This window comes from Stegodyphus dumicola, chromosome 3 (assembly GCF_044657685.1).
Source record: "Stegodyphus dumicola isolate Sdum_Otavi_A_Nest chromosome 3, ASM4465768v1".
NCBI classification, from domain to species: Eukaryota; Metazoa; Arthropoda; class Arachnida; order Araneae; family Eresidae; genus Stegodyphus; species Stegodyphus dumicola.
Window position 1 is genome coordinate 136,191,746 of NC_140770.1, and position 20,538 is coordinate 136,212,283.

Sequence of the window (20,538 nt, forward strand, 5' to 3'; positions counted from 1 at the left end):
TATTTAGCCATTATTTTAAATGATATTTGTAAACAGTTTCATAGTGAATACAAAAAAACTAAAATGTTAGATTATACAGGTAAGAAATTTAGAGCATATCATTGTAATTTTTCGAAAACATATTTATGAAAGAAGCTCAGTAAGTTAGCTGTTTGAGTATGAGTTTTTTTGTTCATTTTGTCTATTCTTAGGCATCCGATCTTTTGCATTGTGACCCCAAAAATATGCAGATGTATCTTAGCTAGACACAAAATTCATTATATTTTTTGTTTAGTCAGTTGCAAGCGTTCGTAACACAGTTGTTGTGTTCAGTAATTATTTTTCTTATAAAAGATGAGATGAAGTCAAAAAGAATGTTACATGAATAGATAGTTGCCGTATATGGTTATTATGGATTACCACTGAAGTTGCATATTAAACAATTTAATTGAGAGGGAGATCACTAATAGTAATATTTGTCAGGGCCCGTCCAGTGGAAGTTAACTCAAAGAAAAATGTGCAGGTTATTATTAAGAAAGATCACATTGTGTGCAAGTGTACTGTTTTTCCACCACAAGAGAACATCTGCAGCAATTACCGTAAAAATGAATCCTAATCCAATTTTTGTGGATTCTTGAATTTTTATTTGATGCGATTAATGACGAATTAGTAAAATACGCTTTTTAATTTTTGCTTTATGTAAAATGCTTGTCATAACTTTTTTATTTGTCTCACTAGCAATATACATTAAAAAAACAAATAATAACGAAACTTTCTCCCAACTCAATCCTGCTTGAAATGCATGCGATCTGTTGCTATAACGAGTTAGACCATACTGGCAAGAGTAATCCTTGTGGTAGCCAAACAGTACACAAACTAGACATTTCAGTTAACACAACATTTACAATCATGCGCGAGTCAGAAATGAATTCTCGATGGGCATCTCGAATACCGAAAGGCGATTAGAAGCTGTTTTGCTGCAGTGTCTTCAAGTTGGAGAGTCTTGCAGCAAATTTATATGCTTTCTTTCCGAGGATTACGACCGATCTTGAGACAAAGGCTGAGCTAGTTTAACCATTAAGCAATGTAAACATCTGCTTAAGGCATCAAGGAAGAAACGGCATCAAAGTCTTTTAAACGCTTAAAGTTTATTTTTTAAAATCCTTATCTGGCCATAGACACAGGTAACGCAGGCACCAAACAGTCTTTAATTCCCAAAATATTTCGTATGCGACAATTAGCCAGAAAAGGTAATGACAACAATTTATAGGGATAAGAATCATGTGAATAATATCGATTACTGGAGAATCTAATTCTAACAGCAGGAATTGATTAGGGGATGTCATCAAGAAATGATTGTTGTGGCAAATGACGTTGTGTGTTCAGCTGGTGTGTAGTTTATATATGATAATACGTCTGTGCAAAATGGCATGCAGCACAGCCTTCTGTTAGAAAATGCAGTTTTGAGGAGCTTATACATCCTCCCTGCAATTCATATCCAGCTGCTCTCAGTGACTATTTTCTACTTCGAACATAAAAAACTTCGGTACAACTCTGATATACGCCCTAATTTCACCAAATGTGGCGATATGTGTTCTGCGCTGGTTTTTGGCGCGATTGCGTGTTGTATGGCAACCCTGTTGACGTTGACAAATCTTTCGCTGGAGCTCGTTGGTTCGCGCAAATCTGTGACCACAATCAAGTACCTCAGTTTAACAATCGACAAGAAATTCTGGATTCCTCATCTACAAAATATTAAACTTCGTACAACATCAATAGCTAACTGCCTACGACGTATGCATGGATATAACTGGGGCTTAAATCCCCATATAACACGTATTCTTCTAAAAACAGTCATCTCAAAAATAGTAAATTACGGAGCCGGAATTTGGGCACAACCAATGACAGTAAGAAAGATGAAATGTTTAAATTCAATTCAAAGGCCTTTTACTCTTTGCATTACTCGGGCGTATCGCACAACTTCAAATATAGCACTTGATACTCTAGCTGGTACTCTTCCGTTATCAATCAGTGCAGAAATGGAATGCACCTATACGAAAGTTCTCCAACTTAACCAAGCCGCAGAATTCAACAACCAAACCTTTTGGCCATCCAACTATGAAAAGAAAATTAACCCCAATCTTATCCATCCAGCGCTTCGCTTCAGCAAAATAATATTCACCACGTCTGAAGAAAATTCAAGTTCATCTCCAATTGCTTATACTGATGGATCAAAAATTGAAGGAAAAGTTGGTTCCGCAGTCTTTTTTCAAATTACCCCCTCAAATATCATCAAATGGAAAGGCCATCTCCATAATAATAATAGTGTTTTCCAAGCGGAATTGTCAGCTATAAAAGCAGCGATTGAAATAGCCATTCTCAAAAATCTCAACAAATTTAGCATAAAATCTGACTCCCAAGCAGCTATTCTAGCTATTAAAAATCCCTTACCTTCCTCTCCATTGATATCCGACATAAATTCTCTTCTTGGAAAAATCCCAAACTACAAAATTCAAATTTCATGGATCAAAGGACATAGTGGTCATTTTGGTAATGATCAGGCAGATGAACTAGCCAAAGAAGCAGCTATTAATCAAGATGAAATCATCATTCCGTGGCCTCGCTCGAATTTCAAGTACCAACTAAAACAACTTGCTTCAAAATCTTGGCAAGATTTGTGGAACAATGCTCCACAGGGAAGACGCACATATAACTTGATGCCCAATGTAAGCTTAGCATCTCTGAACTCGAATCCTTCCCTAAATTACTTTATAACAGGACATGGGCCCTTCCCCACATATTTCTACGCAAGAAATTTGGCAAATTCTGACATCTGCATATGTGGGGAACAGGGAACTCCTGATCACTACGTTTTCTCATGCCCCTTAACTGAGGATATTCACATAAAATTCCCAAGAACTGACCTCCTGGCATTCCAAAGATTTTTAATTAAAGATAAACATCAATATCCAAAGTTTCAGAAAATTATGCAACGACTCTCTTCCTACGGCCTAGATCTCTGTCAAGTGTAAATCCACATACAGTTTAAACTTAGTGAACTTTTACATGCTGTAATTATGGAAAAAATGGATCCGCTCGTGAACTGAACTTTATAAACTGCAATAAACCAATATATCTGAAATAACCCATGGACACCTACCTCTTTAGCATTATTATAACAATTCATTTAACATTATGTTGCCAGTACTAATTATAATTATCTCATTATGTTTATTTGTTTATTAATTATGTTTATCTCCTATTTTTGTTGCACCAAATCAGATGTTCAATTTATCTTGTGAATCTCAAATTGTATTCGTACTATTTTGTAATCTACTTATGCCCTACACCATTTTTTTTAATAAATACTGGATGCGGGGCGTACTGTGGAATTGCACGATGTACCATAATAGGCAAACTTTAGACCTTTTGAAAAGCTTCAGTCTATGCAAATTCTTATAAAACTTGCAATTACCCCCCCTTTTTTTTATCTCTTAAAGAGTTAGTATGGGAAGGCATTACCAGTTGACCTATGGTACATCGCTGGTGTCCCCCATACTTTTACCTTTACCTTTACCTCTGTATCTGAGAAGATAGGAGGAAAAGATAAAATGGTAGAAGTTGTTGAATTGAAGTTCGGCAAAAGGAAATATCATCGTGGTCATCCTGTTGAGTTGCAGTGGGTATTTGGAGAAGAAAATGTGGAAAGAGGGTCTGGTAGATTATTTTTAGTGGCTGTGCATGATAGAAGTAGGGATTTGTTATTATTTGTGATTTTATTTATTTGTGAACCATAGTATGAATTTTCTGGATAGTGTGTATGGCTGTCATATAAATACGATAGTGATTACGTGGCGGCATGTTAAAGGCGGTATAAAATTGGTATTTCTGCTGTTCAAAAAAGCATTCATTCATGGTAAATGCATTTTATTTTATTCTTGTTCTTATTTTGTAGAATGTTATGTTCATTGTTTTTTTTAGTATGAATTTCTGTCGTTATTGTTCTTTTTTGAATTGTTTGAAATTTATTTTAGTTATTTTACTTTATTTTGTTGATTAGTGCGTAGCGTCTAGATTGTGCAATCCGTAAATATTTTTTTAATTTGAAACAGAACTCTGTGTACATGGTATTCTTTGAAATTTATTGTTAGTATGTTAATTTATTAAAGCAAGGTGTGCGTAGTTCGTAGGTTCGTTTGTTGCCTAGATTGTGCAATTCGTAGAATTTTTTTTTTTTTTTTTTTTAAGTTAAAACATATCGCTGTGTACATGAATTTTTGTCAAATATTTTTGGTTAGAAACTTTACGTTTTTGGTATTTAATTTTTTTGTTTTTGTTTCGGATTCTTCGCTTAAATTGTGTGTTCAAAACGTGGTTTTTGCATGTGCGTTTTTGGAGACATTTTGCCTTAAAGTTCGAAATGTAGACAACAAATTTAGATAGTAATATGGCAGCGTGGAGTTTCTCGCCAAACACTTTTGGCGAGAAATTTAGGGGCTTGAGGGCGCATATCAGAGTAGTTCCAAAACTTCCTGCCCGGATATCGATTTCTTGATGATGATGATACTAATAATGATCGATGCTTCGAAGCAATAGTAACCGACTAGCTTGATAATTAAGATAATCTTTTTTATTTTCAATGAATCCGTTAAAAAGGCAATTTTCACTAAGTTTTTGCGTTTGTACTCAGGTAAATAATTTCCTCATACACTCCTCATACAACCATAAATTACAACCATAACACTCCTCATACAAGCATAAATTTAGAGGCTTGAAATATCAAGGAACTGAGTTAGGACACGGCGTTCTCTCTAGCAAAGCAACGAATTCAGCAGTTTTCTTCTTTGAAGGAAAACATGTCAATATTAAACTTAAAGTTAGGCAAAACAGCGATCTTATTTTCATGTAGATTTTGAATAAAGCTTTATCGAGTCTGAAGGCTATCTGACACAGATTCCTCTTCTTCTTCTTCTTCAATATATATATATATATATATATATATATATATATATATATATATATATATATGTGTGTGTGTGTGTGTGTGTGTGTGTGAAATTGGAGGAGCGATGACTGCATCTTTATCAAAACCAAATGGGTGGAACAAAGGGAACAGGAAAGTAGTGACATCGAGGAACTAGTTATGAAACGAAATCAAGATATTAGAATTTTGAAAGCGTTAAGAAGGAAATGAACTGGAATCAACCTACATGAGTACGTCTGTGGTCAGCAATAAGTATTTTAAACCTTAATCCTGATCAGCCACTGATCAGCTACTGTAATATATGAATTTTATCGAATTTCAGGAGAGATTGGAATTGAATTAATTGCGCAGTTAAAAATCAAAATTAAAAATAAAGTTACTGAAATTTAACCATTTATTCTGCTTTTTCTATCATTAGGAGAGACCGAGACCGGAATTCGCTGCCAAAGCACCCTGCGTTGAAAGGAATCCAATAACAGGTATTAAAGAACCATCTTTTCCTACGACCATCAGGTACAAGAGGATAGCCATAGGTTCTGGAGCCATCTTAGTAATGGTATTTAATCTTTTACTTTTTTATTTTCTTCCCTCTTAACATTTTATTCTGTCAGTAAGTTAAAAAGAAACTAATTCATTTATTCGAAGATTATTTATTCATTTCTTTTCATTATCTTGAAAATCATTATGTTAAAATTTGCAAATTTGATTCTTAGTTATCTGAAACCGTGAATCGTTAGGGAATCGCAAATAAATATTTTTAGGTAACAGCCATAAAATAAGGTCAATTTCTTTTATGATTACAAACATCTTACTAACATCTCGCTGTACACTTTACTTTCGTACTCACTTTAGTACTCTTTGTGGATAGTAACCACGGCAATCCCACCAGAATCAAAGCATGATCTTTTTGTTAGTCAAATTGCCCTTTGCTACTCTGCCGACGGGCTTAGCGAGCGCAGACCAACCCCCTTTTCGGCCCGTGTTGTTGAAGTAAATCCACTTTCCATGACAAGTGACGATCCTGTCCGGAATTTTGTCCTTACGTTGATATTCGGGCAGATTAGTGCAGACCCGAACACGTCTTATCTACTTGAGTCAGTTCATGCGGCGTACGGCGATTGAACCTACATTTATGCGATGCATAGCGAGGCTAATGAACATGGCGCTAGCGTCTCAAGCCTCGTTTCCACTACTGCGTACGAACGCGTTGCGTCAATTGAAGACACGCCTACGGCATCCGTTCAAGCGTTTCCACCGCCGCGTATCCGTAGAATATTTTCATTTTCCGCCACTAGGTGTCACTGCAATATTTGGGCGCCAAACAAGCAGTTACGAGTTACGACGCTGAACATCTGAATTTTTCCCGCTTAAGCGAGTATTGTTTGTTTTGGATTTGATATGGATCCTGACGTAAAACGCAGAAAAGTTTTGTTTACTAAATTCCATGTTATTGGAAAATTTTATTTCTGCTTATGAACTGCGAAAATAAAGTACGCTTGCAATTTTTAGATAAGTAAGGTTATAATGCATATTATGAACATCACTAATTCCATAGAAGCTGAAGTAAATTTTTAAAAAAATTTTGCGTTTCTAGAAGGCTTAAATATTAATGAAATATTATATATATTATTAAAACTAAAATGTATTATTAGTGAAAAAATAAACAAATAAATAAATAAAATAAAAAACTTAAAGGAATTAAAAAATAGTTGGTACTTTAAAAATACAGAGGAACTGTAACGAAAGGTTCACAATATTTACACAAAATTTGCTATGCTTGTATACGGCTGACTTGAGGGTCATAGCTGGATAATTTATTAGAAATCTCGCTTGTTTTAAAATGCACTATGAGCAGTTATATTTTATGCATAATCCATAAAATATTATTTTTAATTTAAACATTTTTAATTCATATCTCTTTTATAGAAGAAGTTATAAAAATAAGATTTTTCTCTTTATATATATGTTACGGTGAAACACCGAAATCTGGAGAATGTCGACTTTCACCGGTGAATGTCAACATTCACATAGTCTCTTGGTGTATGTCCGAAATATTTTCCAAATACTCTTATTTCTGACTTACACCGGTCAATGTCGACATTCACCATGTACTAATGGTGAATGTTGAACATATAACAATATTATATTTTCTTCTCCGTAATTCAGTCGCGAATAAACGCACTTGAAACATGAAATAAGAACTTAAGAACACGAGAACCTAAAACACACAATACATTCAAAATGAGAAAGGAAAATAATAGAAGTTAAAAACTTACTTAATTATACAGTACGTTCTAAATGAGAAAATAAAATAACAGTAATAAAAAACTTACTAAATTATGTGATTCAAATCTTATTTATTGCAACAACTTAAACTAATATGGCACTTTATGACCTCTTTTTTCGACTTTCACCAGAGCATATCTGTGATTGTCGATATACACCGGTGAGGGTCCGAATATACAAGAATGTAGTGAAATATTCGGTCTTTCACCGACGTATTTGGTGAATGTTGATATTCTCCGGTGAGAGTCGAAATTGTCCAATTTCGGTCTTTCACGGTAACATATACACACATTAGGTAAAGAAAATGGAAATATTCAATTAATTAATTCTTGGGCTTCTGCTGGAGAGGACTGAATTTAAAAGCAATTATTATAGCAATTTTTTGTTAAAAAATGTTTAGGGCATTAATACTGTCTCATGTTAATTGGAATCAAAGTTTAGAGTCGTAAACATCCCAAAGTCACATAAAAGTGAAACGAAAATATATATATATATATACAGGGTTTCAAAATAATAAATTAAATTTTAATAATTCTCTTGCGCCATTGCTGCAAGGAATGAAATTTGAATTTAACAAACATTTTCTATTCGTAAAAAGCAAATTTAAAGTTAATTAAATTTAAAGGAAATTTAATGCAAACAAATAAATGATTAATTATTGCTGCGAACTAATATACAATATCATTTAAATTCTGAGAGCATATGTAAATCAAGTGCAAGCCTTCATTCCTTTGCAATAGTGCTGTAGAAGTAACGAGAAATTGTGTACCCGTATGTATTCGTTACTCGGTGAACCAGTACTCGTTACTTTCGGTAAAATCGATCGGTATTCGTATCCTGAGCCTATTTTATCGGTATACGGCCCTATGCGATAGGAAGTTTCGCGTCGTATTTTTGGATACAAATAATTCACCTCCTTTTGTGGTGTCTCAGAAGTCAGAAGCGCCTATGGAAGGCCGTCAGGAAAAAATAAAATAAAAAATAAATAACGAAATAAAATAAATATTACAATAATAACATTAATTAGTAATTAAAATACTAAAAAATTACTTGTTAAAAAACTTAATAATTAAAATAATAAAAAATAGTGATTAAAGTAATGAATAATTAAAGTAACATAATAATTATCAACTGAAATAAAATACTTAATAAAATAATAAAATAATACTTAATAATAAGTAAAATTTAACAAAAATGTAAAGACAAATAAAAATTAAAATAATTCTTAAATTTATGATGAATTGTTAAATTATAAAGTAAAATACCAGACCTTGTCTTATTGGCTTAGTACTTTTTCGTCCTTTCTCATTTCATCCCAGCTCCAAAAAGTGTCATTTCGTTCGCTGCCTTCCCCCGCCAATTCCCTCTTTTCCGTTTCATCCGCTGTTTGAAAAATAGGTGTTTACTTTACGATAAGACGAACGTCTGTTTACTTCAATTAAAATGGTTTAGAAGAGATGACTGTTTCTACTTCGACTTAGCTTTTGATTTCTAATACTATTTATTATTTTATGCAGACGAATTATGCTGAGCAGAAGAATGAATTTCAGACGTGCTCAGAAGGTGTTGTATCTGAATATAATATCGTGGTCTAAAGGTGATGTTCACTACCAATGTTTGTTTATGTTCTCAAAAATACAGATTTCTTAGAAAGTGACCTCTTAGAGATGTCGTAATTAGATGATTTGCTATAACTATTTTCTAATAGTTAACGGAATTAATGTAATTTAGTGTCAATAACTCGAAGAAGCAAGTTTAAATACGGTGCAACAAAAATACAGAAGTATTTTAAATGACTAAAATATTCATATTTTGTCAATGTCAAATTTTAAAAAGAATTAATTTTGGACAAATTATGAAATCTAACTTTTAATGTTGTCTTCTGGTTCCTATATTTATAGCTGGCAAAGTTTTATACTCGTTATGAAAAAATAAAAATACAAGAAGTTTGAGTCCCGTAGACAGAGATTGACCGGGAAATTTAATTTCAAAATTTGCAGTGTTTGATGCCATTTGTAACTTGCCTTCGGGTATCGCTTAATTAAGTTAGAATAATTCGAGGAAATAAATTTAAATGAAGTGCAGCAAAAATAAGCATAATTTAAAAAGTTATGCGGTAGCCATATCAAATTTCACTTTTCATAATGACAATAAAACTTTCCCAAATACAAATAAAGAAACTGGATTGGTGTTGGTGTATTTAATTATGGCAAAGCACACTAGGGCTATCTGCCTAAAGGGAGGGATGCCTTCGTGGAGGACTTTCTAAGGGCTTGTATACACGTTACACATGGCGAAAACCACGAAAACACCCATGCAGCCAACCCGTTCGCGGGATTCGAACCTCAGACCGAACTACCAGTGTTCAACGACGTTACCGCTCGGCCGCTGGTGGGCTAAAGAAATTGGGAGACCGCATTAAAGATTAGATTTCGTTATTTGTCCGTTATTCGTTATTTCGTTTGCTGCTGCTCCCCATTCCTTTCATCAGAACCGCTAATGACGAAAGGGTGAATTTCTAGTAAAGCATGTATATTAATGTTCATTATACATTTGTCACATTTTTGCTTTCTTTCAAAACAGCGATAATGTGATTCTATTGCTTTAGAAATTAATAAAATGGACCCTATGTTATAAAAACCTAATTATATTCAGATACACGCCTTTTGCACATGTTTGAAGTCCATTATTCTAATCAGAATGCCTACAGAAAATATTGAATCAATATTAGAAATCAAAAGCTAAGTGAGAATGAAGTAGTAAGAGTCATGTCGTATAACCTGTTTTAATTGAAGAAAACAGGTGCTTGCTTTATCGAAAAGTGAACACCTATTTTTCAAACAGCGAAGAACCCACCAGCGCTCGAGCGGCAAAGTCGCTGAAGACTAATAGTTCAGTCCAGGGTTCAATTCCCGGCTAACGGCTGGCTGCACGGGCGTTTTCGGGGTTTTCCCCATGTATAACTAGCATATGAGCCAGTTTCCTTTAAAAAGTCCTCCACGAAGGCATCCCTTCCCTTAGGCAATAGCCCTAGTGTGCATTGTCGTAACCAAATAATCCGAAACCGAAAAAAAGGGAATTGGTGGGGGAAGGCAGCGACGAAACATCGTTTTAGAAGAATAGGCTACATAACCAAATTTCTATCTATACTCTGGTAAACAGTACACTATTTGCTCATCAAGGGCCTAAATTTAGCTAATGCTTGGCTTGGTTCTTAAATTTCAATTTCAGCCACAGCCCCCAAACCAGACGATGTCTGGTATTTTATTTCATTACTTAGTTGTTCATCATTAATTTAAGAATTAATTAAATTTTCATTTGTCTTTACATTTTTATTGAATTATAATAATAATCATTTAATATTCTAGTTGTTAATTATTTTATTATTGCATTAGTTATTTTATTTGTTTTTTATTTATATTTATTTATTTATTTATTCATCTTTCCTGATGGCCTTCCATAGAGCTCCAGCACTTCTAATTTTAAAAATTAAGTCCTGACTACAACCAACGATTGCGAAAATAAAAACCAAGTAACTTACTTAGTGATAAATAAATAAAATAAAAACCAAGGCTTTTATTTTTGCCTTACTAGGCCTTTATTTTATATATATATACATATAAATGTGTGTGTACTTTACATTTAATTATAATGATATATATATATGTACTTTACATTTAATTATAATTTATTTAAAATATACATATTTACGTTTTGTAGTATTATCGATTGCAATAAAAAGGGAGGTGCACATCTAGATGTTATAATGGGCTCATATACAAAATTTCTAATCGTTTTTGAGTTATGTGAAATGCATATATACGTACTTACACATCACGAAAAAAATCCCTTTCAAGTATCAACTTAATCATAATCATTAGTCATAAGTATCAGCTTAGAGTAAATGGGATTACATTAACAATCCGTTTCTGGGAAAAAAAAAAAAAAAAATTGTGTTTGTACGTACAGACGTCACCCAAAAAATAGTTCACATGGATTCCGTAATCGTCAAAAATGGATATTTCCGTTGAAATATGATACCCCAAAATTTTTCTCGATTACAATACTTACTTCCTTTTTATTTCTCGATTACAATACTTACTCCTAAGTAAAGAACTTATATTAACCTACATATTCTTATTTAAACAATACCTAAGTGCAGTATATAAATATTTCAAATCAATAAAATCTCCCTATGGCACGCTCAAGAAAAAAAATCAATAATCATCTAAATTTTCAAATTACAGACATAATATGTGCTATAAATCTAAATGTAAAAAGCAAATACAAAATAACGCTTCACGCTATCAAAATTGATCATTTTCTTAAATATCAACAACTAAACAATATTTCAACTAAAACACATAATGTAAACAAAAGTTTGCCCGATGAGTTAACCAAAAAAATTCGAAATTATCAATGAAAAATGTGGCACACGGGTATTGTTAGCAAATGTATCATTCGTATTCGAACAGCAACCGCATCATTCGTATTCGCATAGAAACCGCATCATACGTATTCGCATAGCAACCGCATCATACGTATTCGCATAGCAACCGCATCATTCGTACTCGAATAAACCGCATCGTACGACAGATGCGAGTAACGAACAGATGCGAGTAACGAAATGAATTTGTGAGTACCGAATCGGTACTTCGAGTCAACCGTTGTACCCGTTACTCGGTAACGAATACATGCAGTTTGCTACAGCTCTACTTTGCAAGCTCTCGAGTGGTTGCATACCAAGGAGGTTAGAATAGAAGGAGGGAGGGTTCGCAGTTTCCTCCACTATCAGGGAATGAAACTCCACTGAACAAGCGGCGTCCATGTTTGTAACTTCAAAACATTGCATTACGGCAGCGAAACGTACCTGTTTTTTAAGCTATTCCGTGCATGTGTTTTCCACTAAAAATATGTAAAATTCATAATGAAATACTTCGCTATTGTTAGTTTTTTGTTTTAAAGTTATGAAGATGATATCCGTAATTTACTACGTACAGAAAATCATTAATAAACAGTTCGAAATCTAAAAGCATGTGCATAACATTAAAGCCTTTAAAAATAATGTTTCTGCATATTTCAAGAATTTGTTTAGGTTTTATTAGCAACCTGTTGGGTGTACTTTACAGTTTTTCCTTTAAGAAGTGATATTTCTGATTTATTCACAATATTGTAATTTATTAAAGAATCATTTAAAATATATTTAACCCTCAAAAAATAGTCACAGGTTGCATTTTTTTAAATGAAAGTTTTAAATAGATTCTTTTCACAACCAACAACCTTATAACAAGAAAATAAATACTAATAAAATAAAACAGATTTATGTGAATTCAGTGATTTCAGTTTATGCGCGTTTCATATTTATAAATCTCAAAGAAATTGCCTTGAATTACAGAAATATACCTATACCTATATTTTTGGATACATCTTTCCACAGTTTCAGTTGTGTAAATATTTTACTTACTTTTATCGCTATACTGCCCACAAATTTGTAAATTTATGCCAAAAATTTTAACAACAGAAAAATTAGTTTATCTTGTTCAAATGCACAAATTATATTCTTAACAGTTCAAAAAAACTTTAAAATTAATAATAATTAATACATAAAGAAACGCATTACTTTATTTAACACCTTTACAATTCATAAAAATAATAACAATTGGTGTCTTACTTTTCATAAAAATTATCAAACGAATTACCTAAAACGTTCAAATTATGCAGTTTAAATCCTAGCATACATCATTGTATGTTTAGGAACAAAGATGCCAGCTACAAACAGAAACATTAAAATGTATTTAACATATTTTGATTCTTATTAAGTCCTTTTTTTCACATCTGGAAAGAAAACAACATGACATTGTGATATTTTTTACCATAGTTATCAAATTACATAAAAAAAGAAAATCAATACTTACGCGTGAAAAGTAATCCCAGGAATCTTTTTCGAAAATCTGTTTGTGCATCCATATACAACACAAGCTGACATGCTTCAAAAAGAACAGAAGAAAATATTGCAATTACAGACTTCCTTGCACAAGTCAGAGTGATAACAGGAACATGGCCGCCAAGCTTCACCGTTTGAGTTGAACCTTCCCTCCTTCTATTCTAACCTCCTTGTTGCATACCAAGGAGGTTAGAATACAAGGAGGGAAGGTTCGCAGTTTCCTCCACTGTCGGGGAATGAAACTCCACCGAACAAGCGCCGTCCATGTTTGTAACTTCAAAACATTGCATTACGGCAGTGAAACGTGTTTTTAAGCTGTTCTGTGCATGTATTTTCCAGTAAAAATATGTTAAATTTATAATGAAATCCTTCACTATTGTTAGTTTTTTTGTTTTAAAGTTATAAAGATAATATTCTTAATTAACTACGTACAGAAAATCATTAAGAACTAGTTCGAAGTCTAAATGCAAGTGCATAACATTAAAGCCTTTAAAAATGAAGTTTCTGTATATTTCAAGAATTTGTTTAGGTTTTATTAGCAGCCTGTTGGGTGTACTTTGCAATTTTTCCTTTAACAAGTGATATTTCTGATATATTCACAATATTATAATTTACTAAAGATTCATTTAAAATAATTTTAACCTGAAATTAATAGCAGATAATTATCTAAAAAGATAGTCACAAGTTGCATTTTTTTAATGGAAGTTTTAAATAGATTCTTTTCACAACCAACAACCTTATAACAACATGAAAATAAATATTAATAAAATAAAACAGATTTATGTGAATTAAATGATTTCAGTTTATGCTTAGTGAAAAGTAATTCCAGGAATCTTTTTCGAAAATATATTTGTGCATCCATATGCAACACAAGCTGACATGCTTCAAAAAGAAAAGAAAAAAAAATGTTGCAATTACCTTGCACAAGTCACAGCGATAACAGTAACATGGCCGCCAAGCTTCACCATTTGAGTTGAACCTTCCCTCCTTCTATTCTAACCTCCTTGTTGCATACTGATCTTCTTCCACATGTTCTCGCAGGCGGGCCTTATCAACATCAGTAGGCCGACCAGAGCACTCTGCTTCTTGAATGTTATAAGTCCTTGTTTTTGAACTTTCGGTACGAAACCTTCACCGTGTCATATGATACAACATTTGTATCTAAAGCTGTACGCACGATTTGGTAATATTCTGTGGCTCACTTTTTGCAACAGAACTGGAAGTAAATGATAGTTCTAATCTGGTAGCGTGATAGTTCCATTTCAGACACCTTGAATGATAACGATACTTTTTTACAAATTTGACAACACAGTGTTCTAAAGCAAGTCTTTTTTTCAAATGTAAAAAATCGTTTGACAAAATATGACTAAACACGCCAATGAGAACTGTTTGCGCAGACGATATTTGCGGTGGCAGGAAACTTTCGTTAAAAAACCGATATCTTTTTACAATTTATACGTTGTTACTCAGCATTAAAAGATCTAGAATTCTATATATAAGAAATATCGGTGTGGCTACTAATTCAGTTACAATCAAAGTAAACCCTGAAAGCAACAATTAATTAAATAATATGTAGCATTACAATAATATATCAAAACAACAATGAAGTGAAATGAATTTAAATATTTATTAATAGGTTAAGATATTTATATTTCAAATTTAATCAACAAACTCGGCTATTGGAAACCAATGTGTTTGCCACTGCCAGAAGTAAATATGTTTATTTTTAATGTGCCAGTGTGTTGCAATTCGGCAAGGAGTAAGATATTAACTTTCGAATTTAAACTGTCTGTTGCGGATTAACAAACTAAGTGATTCGAAATCAAACGCTATTCTTATTAATGTTTTTTTAACTTACAGTCTGATTGTTTTAATTAAATTGCATTTAATTCATTAGATATGTAATTAAAAACATTATTCATATGTAATAACTATATTAAGCGTCTTGTATAATTAATTATATATAACACAAAGCATTATTATCGGATTCATTATTGTAAAGAATCCTGTAATCCTAAAGAAAATATTTATGTAAAATGGCATTAGTATTGATTTAAGAATTTTCTGTTTGCCAAATGTAAAGTTCATTTTTTCTTCTCCGTCTTCTTTCTTTAAAAATAAAATCAATAAAATATTTGTGCTACAAAAGGATTTTCTATGTGCATAAGCTGCTTTTAGCATTAGGCATGCATGAGTAAATTTTTAAGAAGCTTAAAAGTGTCGTATTTTGTAACACTCAGCTGCTGAATCATGTTTACAGTAAATATTTATTGCATTACATGGAGAGCGAAGGTTTTTTCAAGCTTGCCTGACTTTATATTTTCATAATGTAAATTCGGGCTTATCGGCTATCAGTTGCAGTTTCGGAAGAATACATTTTGAAATATTTCCTTGTGTTCTAAAGCTGATTTGAACGATTAAATGTAAGAAAACTCATCACTGCAGAGGAAAATAAATTTTTATTTCTTGTTGTACTTGAAACTGAGATAATGTTACTCAAGAATCATACATTTATAATCAAATCCTTCAGAATTATGCTGTATGAAACAAGAAAGCATCGTGGAAATAAAGTAGATCATCCGATATCTGTAAATTCTTAAATGATTTTTGAAAACCAGTTTTCGGAAGGAAAAGGGATCATAGCTCGTTGATTATGTGCCATAAAACACCATGATAATGCCTAGCATGAATACAAGCCAGTTTACTTTAGAAATTCGAACGCACGCAAGCAGTCAGCCTGCATGAGTGTTTTTGGTGGTTTTCTTATTGTAACATGAATACGAGCCAATTTTTCATAGGAAATCCTCCGCGAAGACATTCCTCCCCTTAGGCAGATTGTTGCGTGACATTTGTGAGTACGAACAGAATAAACCCCCCCCACACACACACACATACCAAACGGATTGTAAAATGGATTTAAAACTGATTCAGAAGAGATTTTTTCTTGACGTCCGTACGTACGTATGTATCTCGCATAACTCAAAAACGACTAGCCGTAGACCGTTGAAATATTGTATATAGGATTGCTATAACATGTTGCTGTACATTTCCCTTTTTTGTTGCAACCAACCGCACCAAACGCATATAAAAATACATGTGCATATATTGCCACTCTGTTACCTGTGTTGGTGAACTCAGTTTTTTTCCCCGTTATATACTGAAAAAATTATGCATTTTTTGCTTTAAAAGTGATTGAACTATGTTATTCTTATGCTCCGGTTAAGGTTTTTATGGCTTTAGTTAATCTGCGTGCAATAATTGTGTAATTATCAACAATTTAAAAGTTTTAAGTTTCGCTGCTAGTCAATTGGTGCACCAATTTCGGTGTCTTTTTACACATTGTGACCGAAAATTAACTTCCAACTTTGTACACCGAAAATTTTGTCTGGCCGAATTGCTTATTTTTTGCCCAAATTTTAAGTGTAAAAATTAATTTTTTAACTGTACAAAAAAGCCATGCAGTGTTCACATTATATATATATATATATATATATATTAATGGAAAACAGCATCTGACATAACCAGGGCCATCGTGAAGCATATTACATTTGCTGTGGAAAGTGCTGCTGTAATTTCAGTTTCCAACGCTATTTTCTCTGCTTAATTGTAGCAAGTATGTTCTGTCTATTAAAATGCTGTTCATATTATTTATTAGGGATTCGTGCTAGTCTTCTTAAACTATTGGGCAAGATAATGCTACTAGCGTCCTTAAAGACACGAATGGGATCTAATAAAGTACAGACAGGAATCTCTGTAAAGATCTCTGTACGGACACGAATGGGATCTACTGAAGTCTTTAAGCCAAGTTTTCGACCTTTCCACATTAAAATCCATTTTTATAAAAATTGCTTTAATTTCTTTATATATTATGGTGGTGCTAAGGCAGACTCGCGTTTGATTTGTAAGAACTCACTCAGATTAGTTTTAAGACGCAAGGTTTATTTCTTTACCTCATTTATTGGATATTAAATATTAATTTGTAACCTCTAAATACTAGTAATTTCACTTTTTAGTAAACTGCAGATGGTTTGAATTTTGCAAGAATAGGCCTGTAACACAAGCATTTAGTGGTTTTTGCCACTCTGTAAATTACCTCACGCTTAAATACGTGATTTAAGCGTGAGGTTCCTTAAATAAATAAACGTTTCATTGTTTTTTTTGACAAACCATTATGAAAATATCCTTACCACAGCAAGCATCGCTCAAAATAATAAAATACATCATCCAGTTTTTCTACCTATGAAAGAAAAGACCAGTTAATTGTACATCATTTTTTTAAAATTTCCATTATTTAGCCGCTTTCGCGGCCAACATTATTAAAAAAAGAAACTAGTTATTATAAATATATATATATAATGATTTTAATGAAATTATTAAAAGACTAGGAAAAGTCATAGCTTACATGAAAGTTTCTTCCCTATGAAGGCCCTAATAATTTGTATTTCTTAGAAAGTCAAAACCCAAAAGAAGTACAAGTAAAATTAAACTACAAATACTTATACAATACTGAAAGTAATACAAAATAAAAAAATGAAATTTTAATCTCCTCAATTCAACGCTTCAAACAGAACTTGTCAAGGGAAAATTGTTTTGAAGCCTTAAACCAATTTGATAATGAGTTCTGAATACATGTTTTGTTCCTCTAAACGTATATACTTGGTAATAGAGGTTATTTGAATATGGCAAAGCCACGAGGAACATCTGCCTAATAGGAAGAATGCATTCGTGGAGTACTTTCTGATGGAAATGACTCATATGCAAATGGGGAAGACCACGACAACTAACCATACTGCCAAATCGCGCGCCTGTGTTACTTAAACCCCGTCGAACTATCAGTATTGGACAGTATTAACCACTCGGCACTCAGCCACTGGTGGTAATTTTATAATGCAGATATATAATACTGTTCAACAATTTCTGTGAGTACTTAAAAAATGCTTCATATGCCTCAAATGTTTATTTCCATTTCAGCTGTTAAGTATCGAATCACATCACTATTTTTTTTGGTGTCAGGTTATTTGAATATGTTACAGCACATGAGGGCTGTTTGCCTAAGAGAAGGAATGCTTTTGGAGGAGGACTTTCTGTAAGGTAACTGTCTTAGAGTCACATTACACATGGAAAACCACGAAAAGAGTCACATTACACATGGAAAACCACGAAAAGCAATGATGCAGCCAGCGCTTTCGCCTCGTGTCGAATTACCAGTACTGAGGTCTTAACCATACGGCCAATTGCGTGGCGCTAGTAGATTATACTCTTCCCCTTTTTCACTTTTTAACAAAATAAAAATATTTGTAACTGCATTTATTTTAAGATGAAAGAGAAATGACAGCAGAGAAATTTAAATGCCTTCCCTTTATTTCTTTTTAAAATATTTTGCGTTCTACGTAGAAAAGAAACATGCCAATTTGATACTTAAATGAAAGCGAAAGTCAGCCATTGGTTAGCGTGAAACTTGTAGCAGTCATATATTCTAAATTAGAGAATGGATTCTACAAAGGCTGTTAATAAAGTCATTGGCAATGCAGATAAATATTTTATTGAACTTACGTGCAAAATTCCATAACAGGACTTAACTGGAATCACCACCTTCATTGAACCATTCCTCAATTAGAATCACCCTGCTCTTCTGTAGATCTGTAGAAGCTATGGAATGCTGTCAGCGTCGTGCTTACTATTATCATAGTGATGGAAACTCTACTGCGCAGAACGGCGAGAAAATATGCATGAAATTATTTACTTCTACGAATATCAGCTTCAAAATCAACATCTCGGCCGATCCACCGAATCTACAACTAAAAGCAGATCTCGCACTATCTCCACCTGTTCATCAAGAATAGACAAGCGACCTCTGTAGGCTAAATATGCTCACTTTCCGACTCGAACGAAATATTTTGACTAATTTGTAAGTACGGTTTGGCAATGAGATAAAACTTTTTGAGACGAGATACGTGGCCACAAGTACAAAACACGTGCCAATTATTTTGCGAAAGAAGATGGATAGGTTAGATTCGCGAGAGATAAGATCTAACTTTCCATGTTACTCCTAACTGTCAAAATTTCCCTAGCTGAAATCCTGGTACTTTGTCTGTCTAGACAGGTCAAGATCTTTCAGCAGGGTTCGAGGAGCGTGAAAGGGGGTCAGAAAGTATAATAACGCGATGTTGCACCAGGTTTTCAAATTACCTTTAGTGGCATTCTTATATACTTCTTGATATCTAGATTTTTTTTCTATGATCACTGTTCATGTTTTAGCAACAGTTTTAGAACCATACTTACTTTTCAATTCAACCAGCCACAGGAACAGCTTCCTTTGTGATGAATCTTTCGATTCCGCTCTGTTCATAGGACTCACTGGGGATGTTCTCAGGATGTACTGGGATATGACATCATTCAGGAAGCTGTGAATCGACGCTTGCTTTAGCCAAAGAATGTTTAAGACCAAGGAATTCTTCTTTCATTATGTTTGTCCTCAGAAATTCTTTGTCTCAGCAACACCGCTATTTACTTGCTAATTGCGTATATGAATGATATCCTTCTGGCAATGTTGCCTATGCTTCATTAACAAATTAGTCACAAATCCAATGTCAGTATAAACGTTAATTACGTTTATTTAAATTTGATCCGCTCTGGAAAATATTTCTTTGTTATACATCCATATACCTTTTTATCTGTTACATTTTAGTAACTTAATCAAATCACATTGTACAGACATTAGGTATTTTTGGAAGATGAAAAGGCAAGATGAAAAATTAGCAACGCCTTCACCGGGAATCGAACCGCGGACCTCTCAATTACGCGCTGAGTGTGCAGACTACTACACCACGAAGGCTCCCTAAGAAGGCTGGAGAAATACCTTATAATATCTATTGTTGTATATTTAACAATCTTTGTATTGTAACTTAAATAATGCAAATTAAAAAAATTCTCTTTGCAGATGGCATTGGTTATGATATTCATCGTGGCAGTCATTATTTATCGCGTCTTGATCTCCATCTTCCTGTTCCGTACGGACACTTTTCGAGGAGCTGCTTCTCTGATAGCAAGCTCTACTGGGGCGCTTGTCAATCTCTTGCTCATCATGGCCCTGGGACGAGTTTATGAGAAACTTGCTCTTAAACTGACGCAGTGGGGTAAGTTTTAAGTTTCTCCCTTGCTTCATTGTTAACTTACCGTAAATTAATTTCTTGGATGCGTTTTCTTATTGCAAATAAGCAATAATTTGCGTTGTTTGATAAAAATATAATGAGTCTTAACATGTGTTGGTAATTTCTTTCATTTTTCATGAGACGTGAATGCAGAAGTGTTTCATGCAGAAGTGTTTATAGGATATTCAGATGAT

General features: G+C 33.3%; 1 protein-coding gene across 3 annotated transcripts in view; it reads left to right on the forward strand.

Annotated features, from left to right (window-relative positions):
* The window catches only part of LOC118183632 (anoctamin-7-like), a 383,713-nt gene that overhangs the window by 299,093 nt on the left and 64,082 nt on the right, over positions 1 to 20,538 (forward strand). For all 3 annotated transcript variants that reach the window (XM_035353229.2, XM_035353228.2, XM_085813343.1), the window contains 2 exons: positions 5,382 to 5,519; positions 20,134 to 20,329. In XM_035353229.2, the coding sequence (XP_035209120.1) occupies positions 5,382 to 5,519; positions 20,134 to 20,329 (334 nt within the window). The remainder of the gene's footprint in view (positions 1 to 5,381; positions 5,520 to 20,133; positions 20,330 to 20,538) is intronic.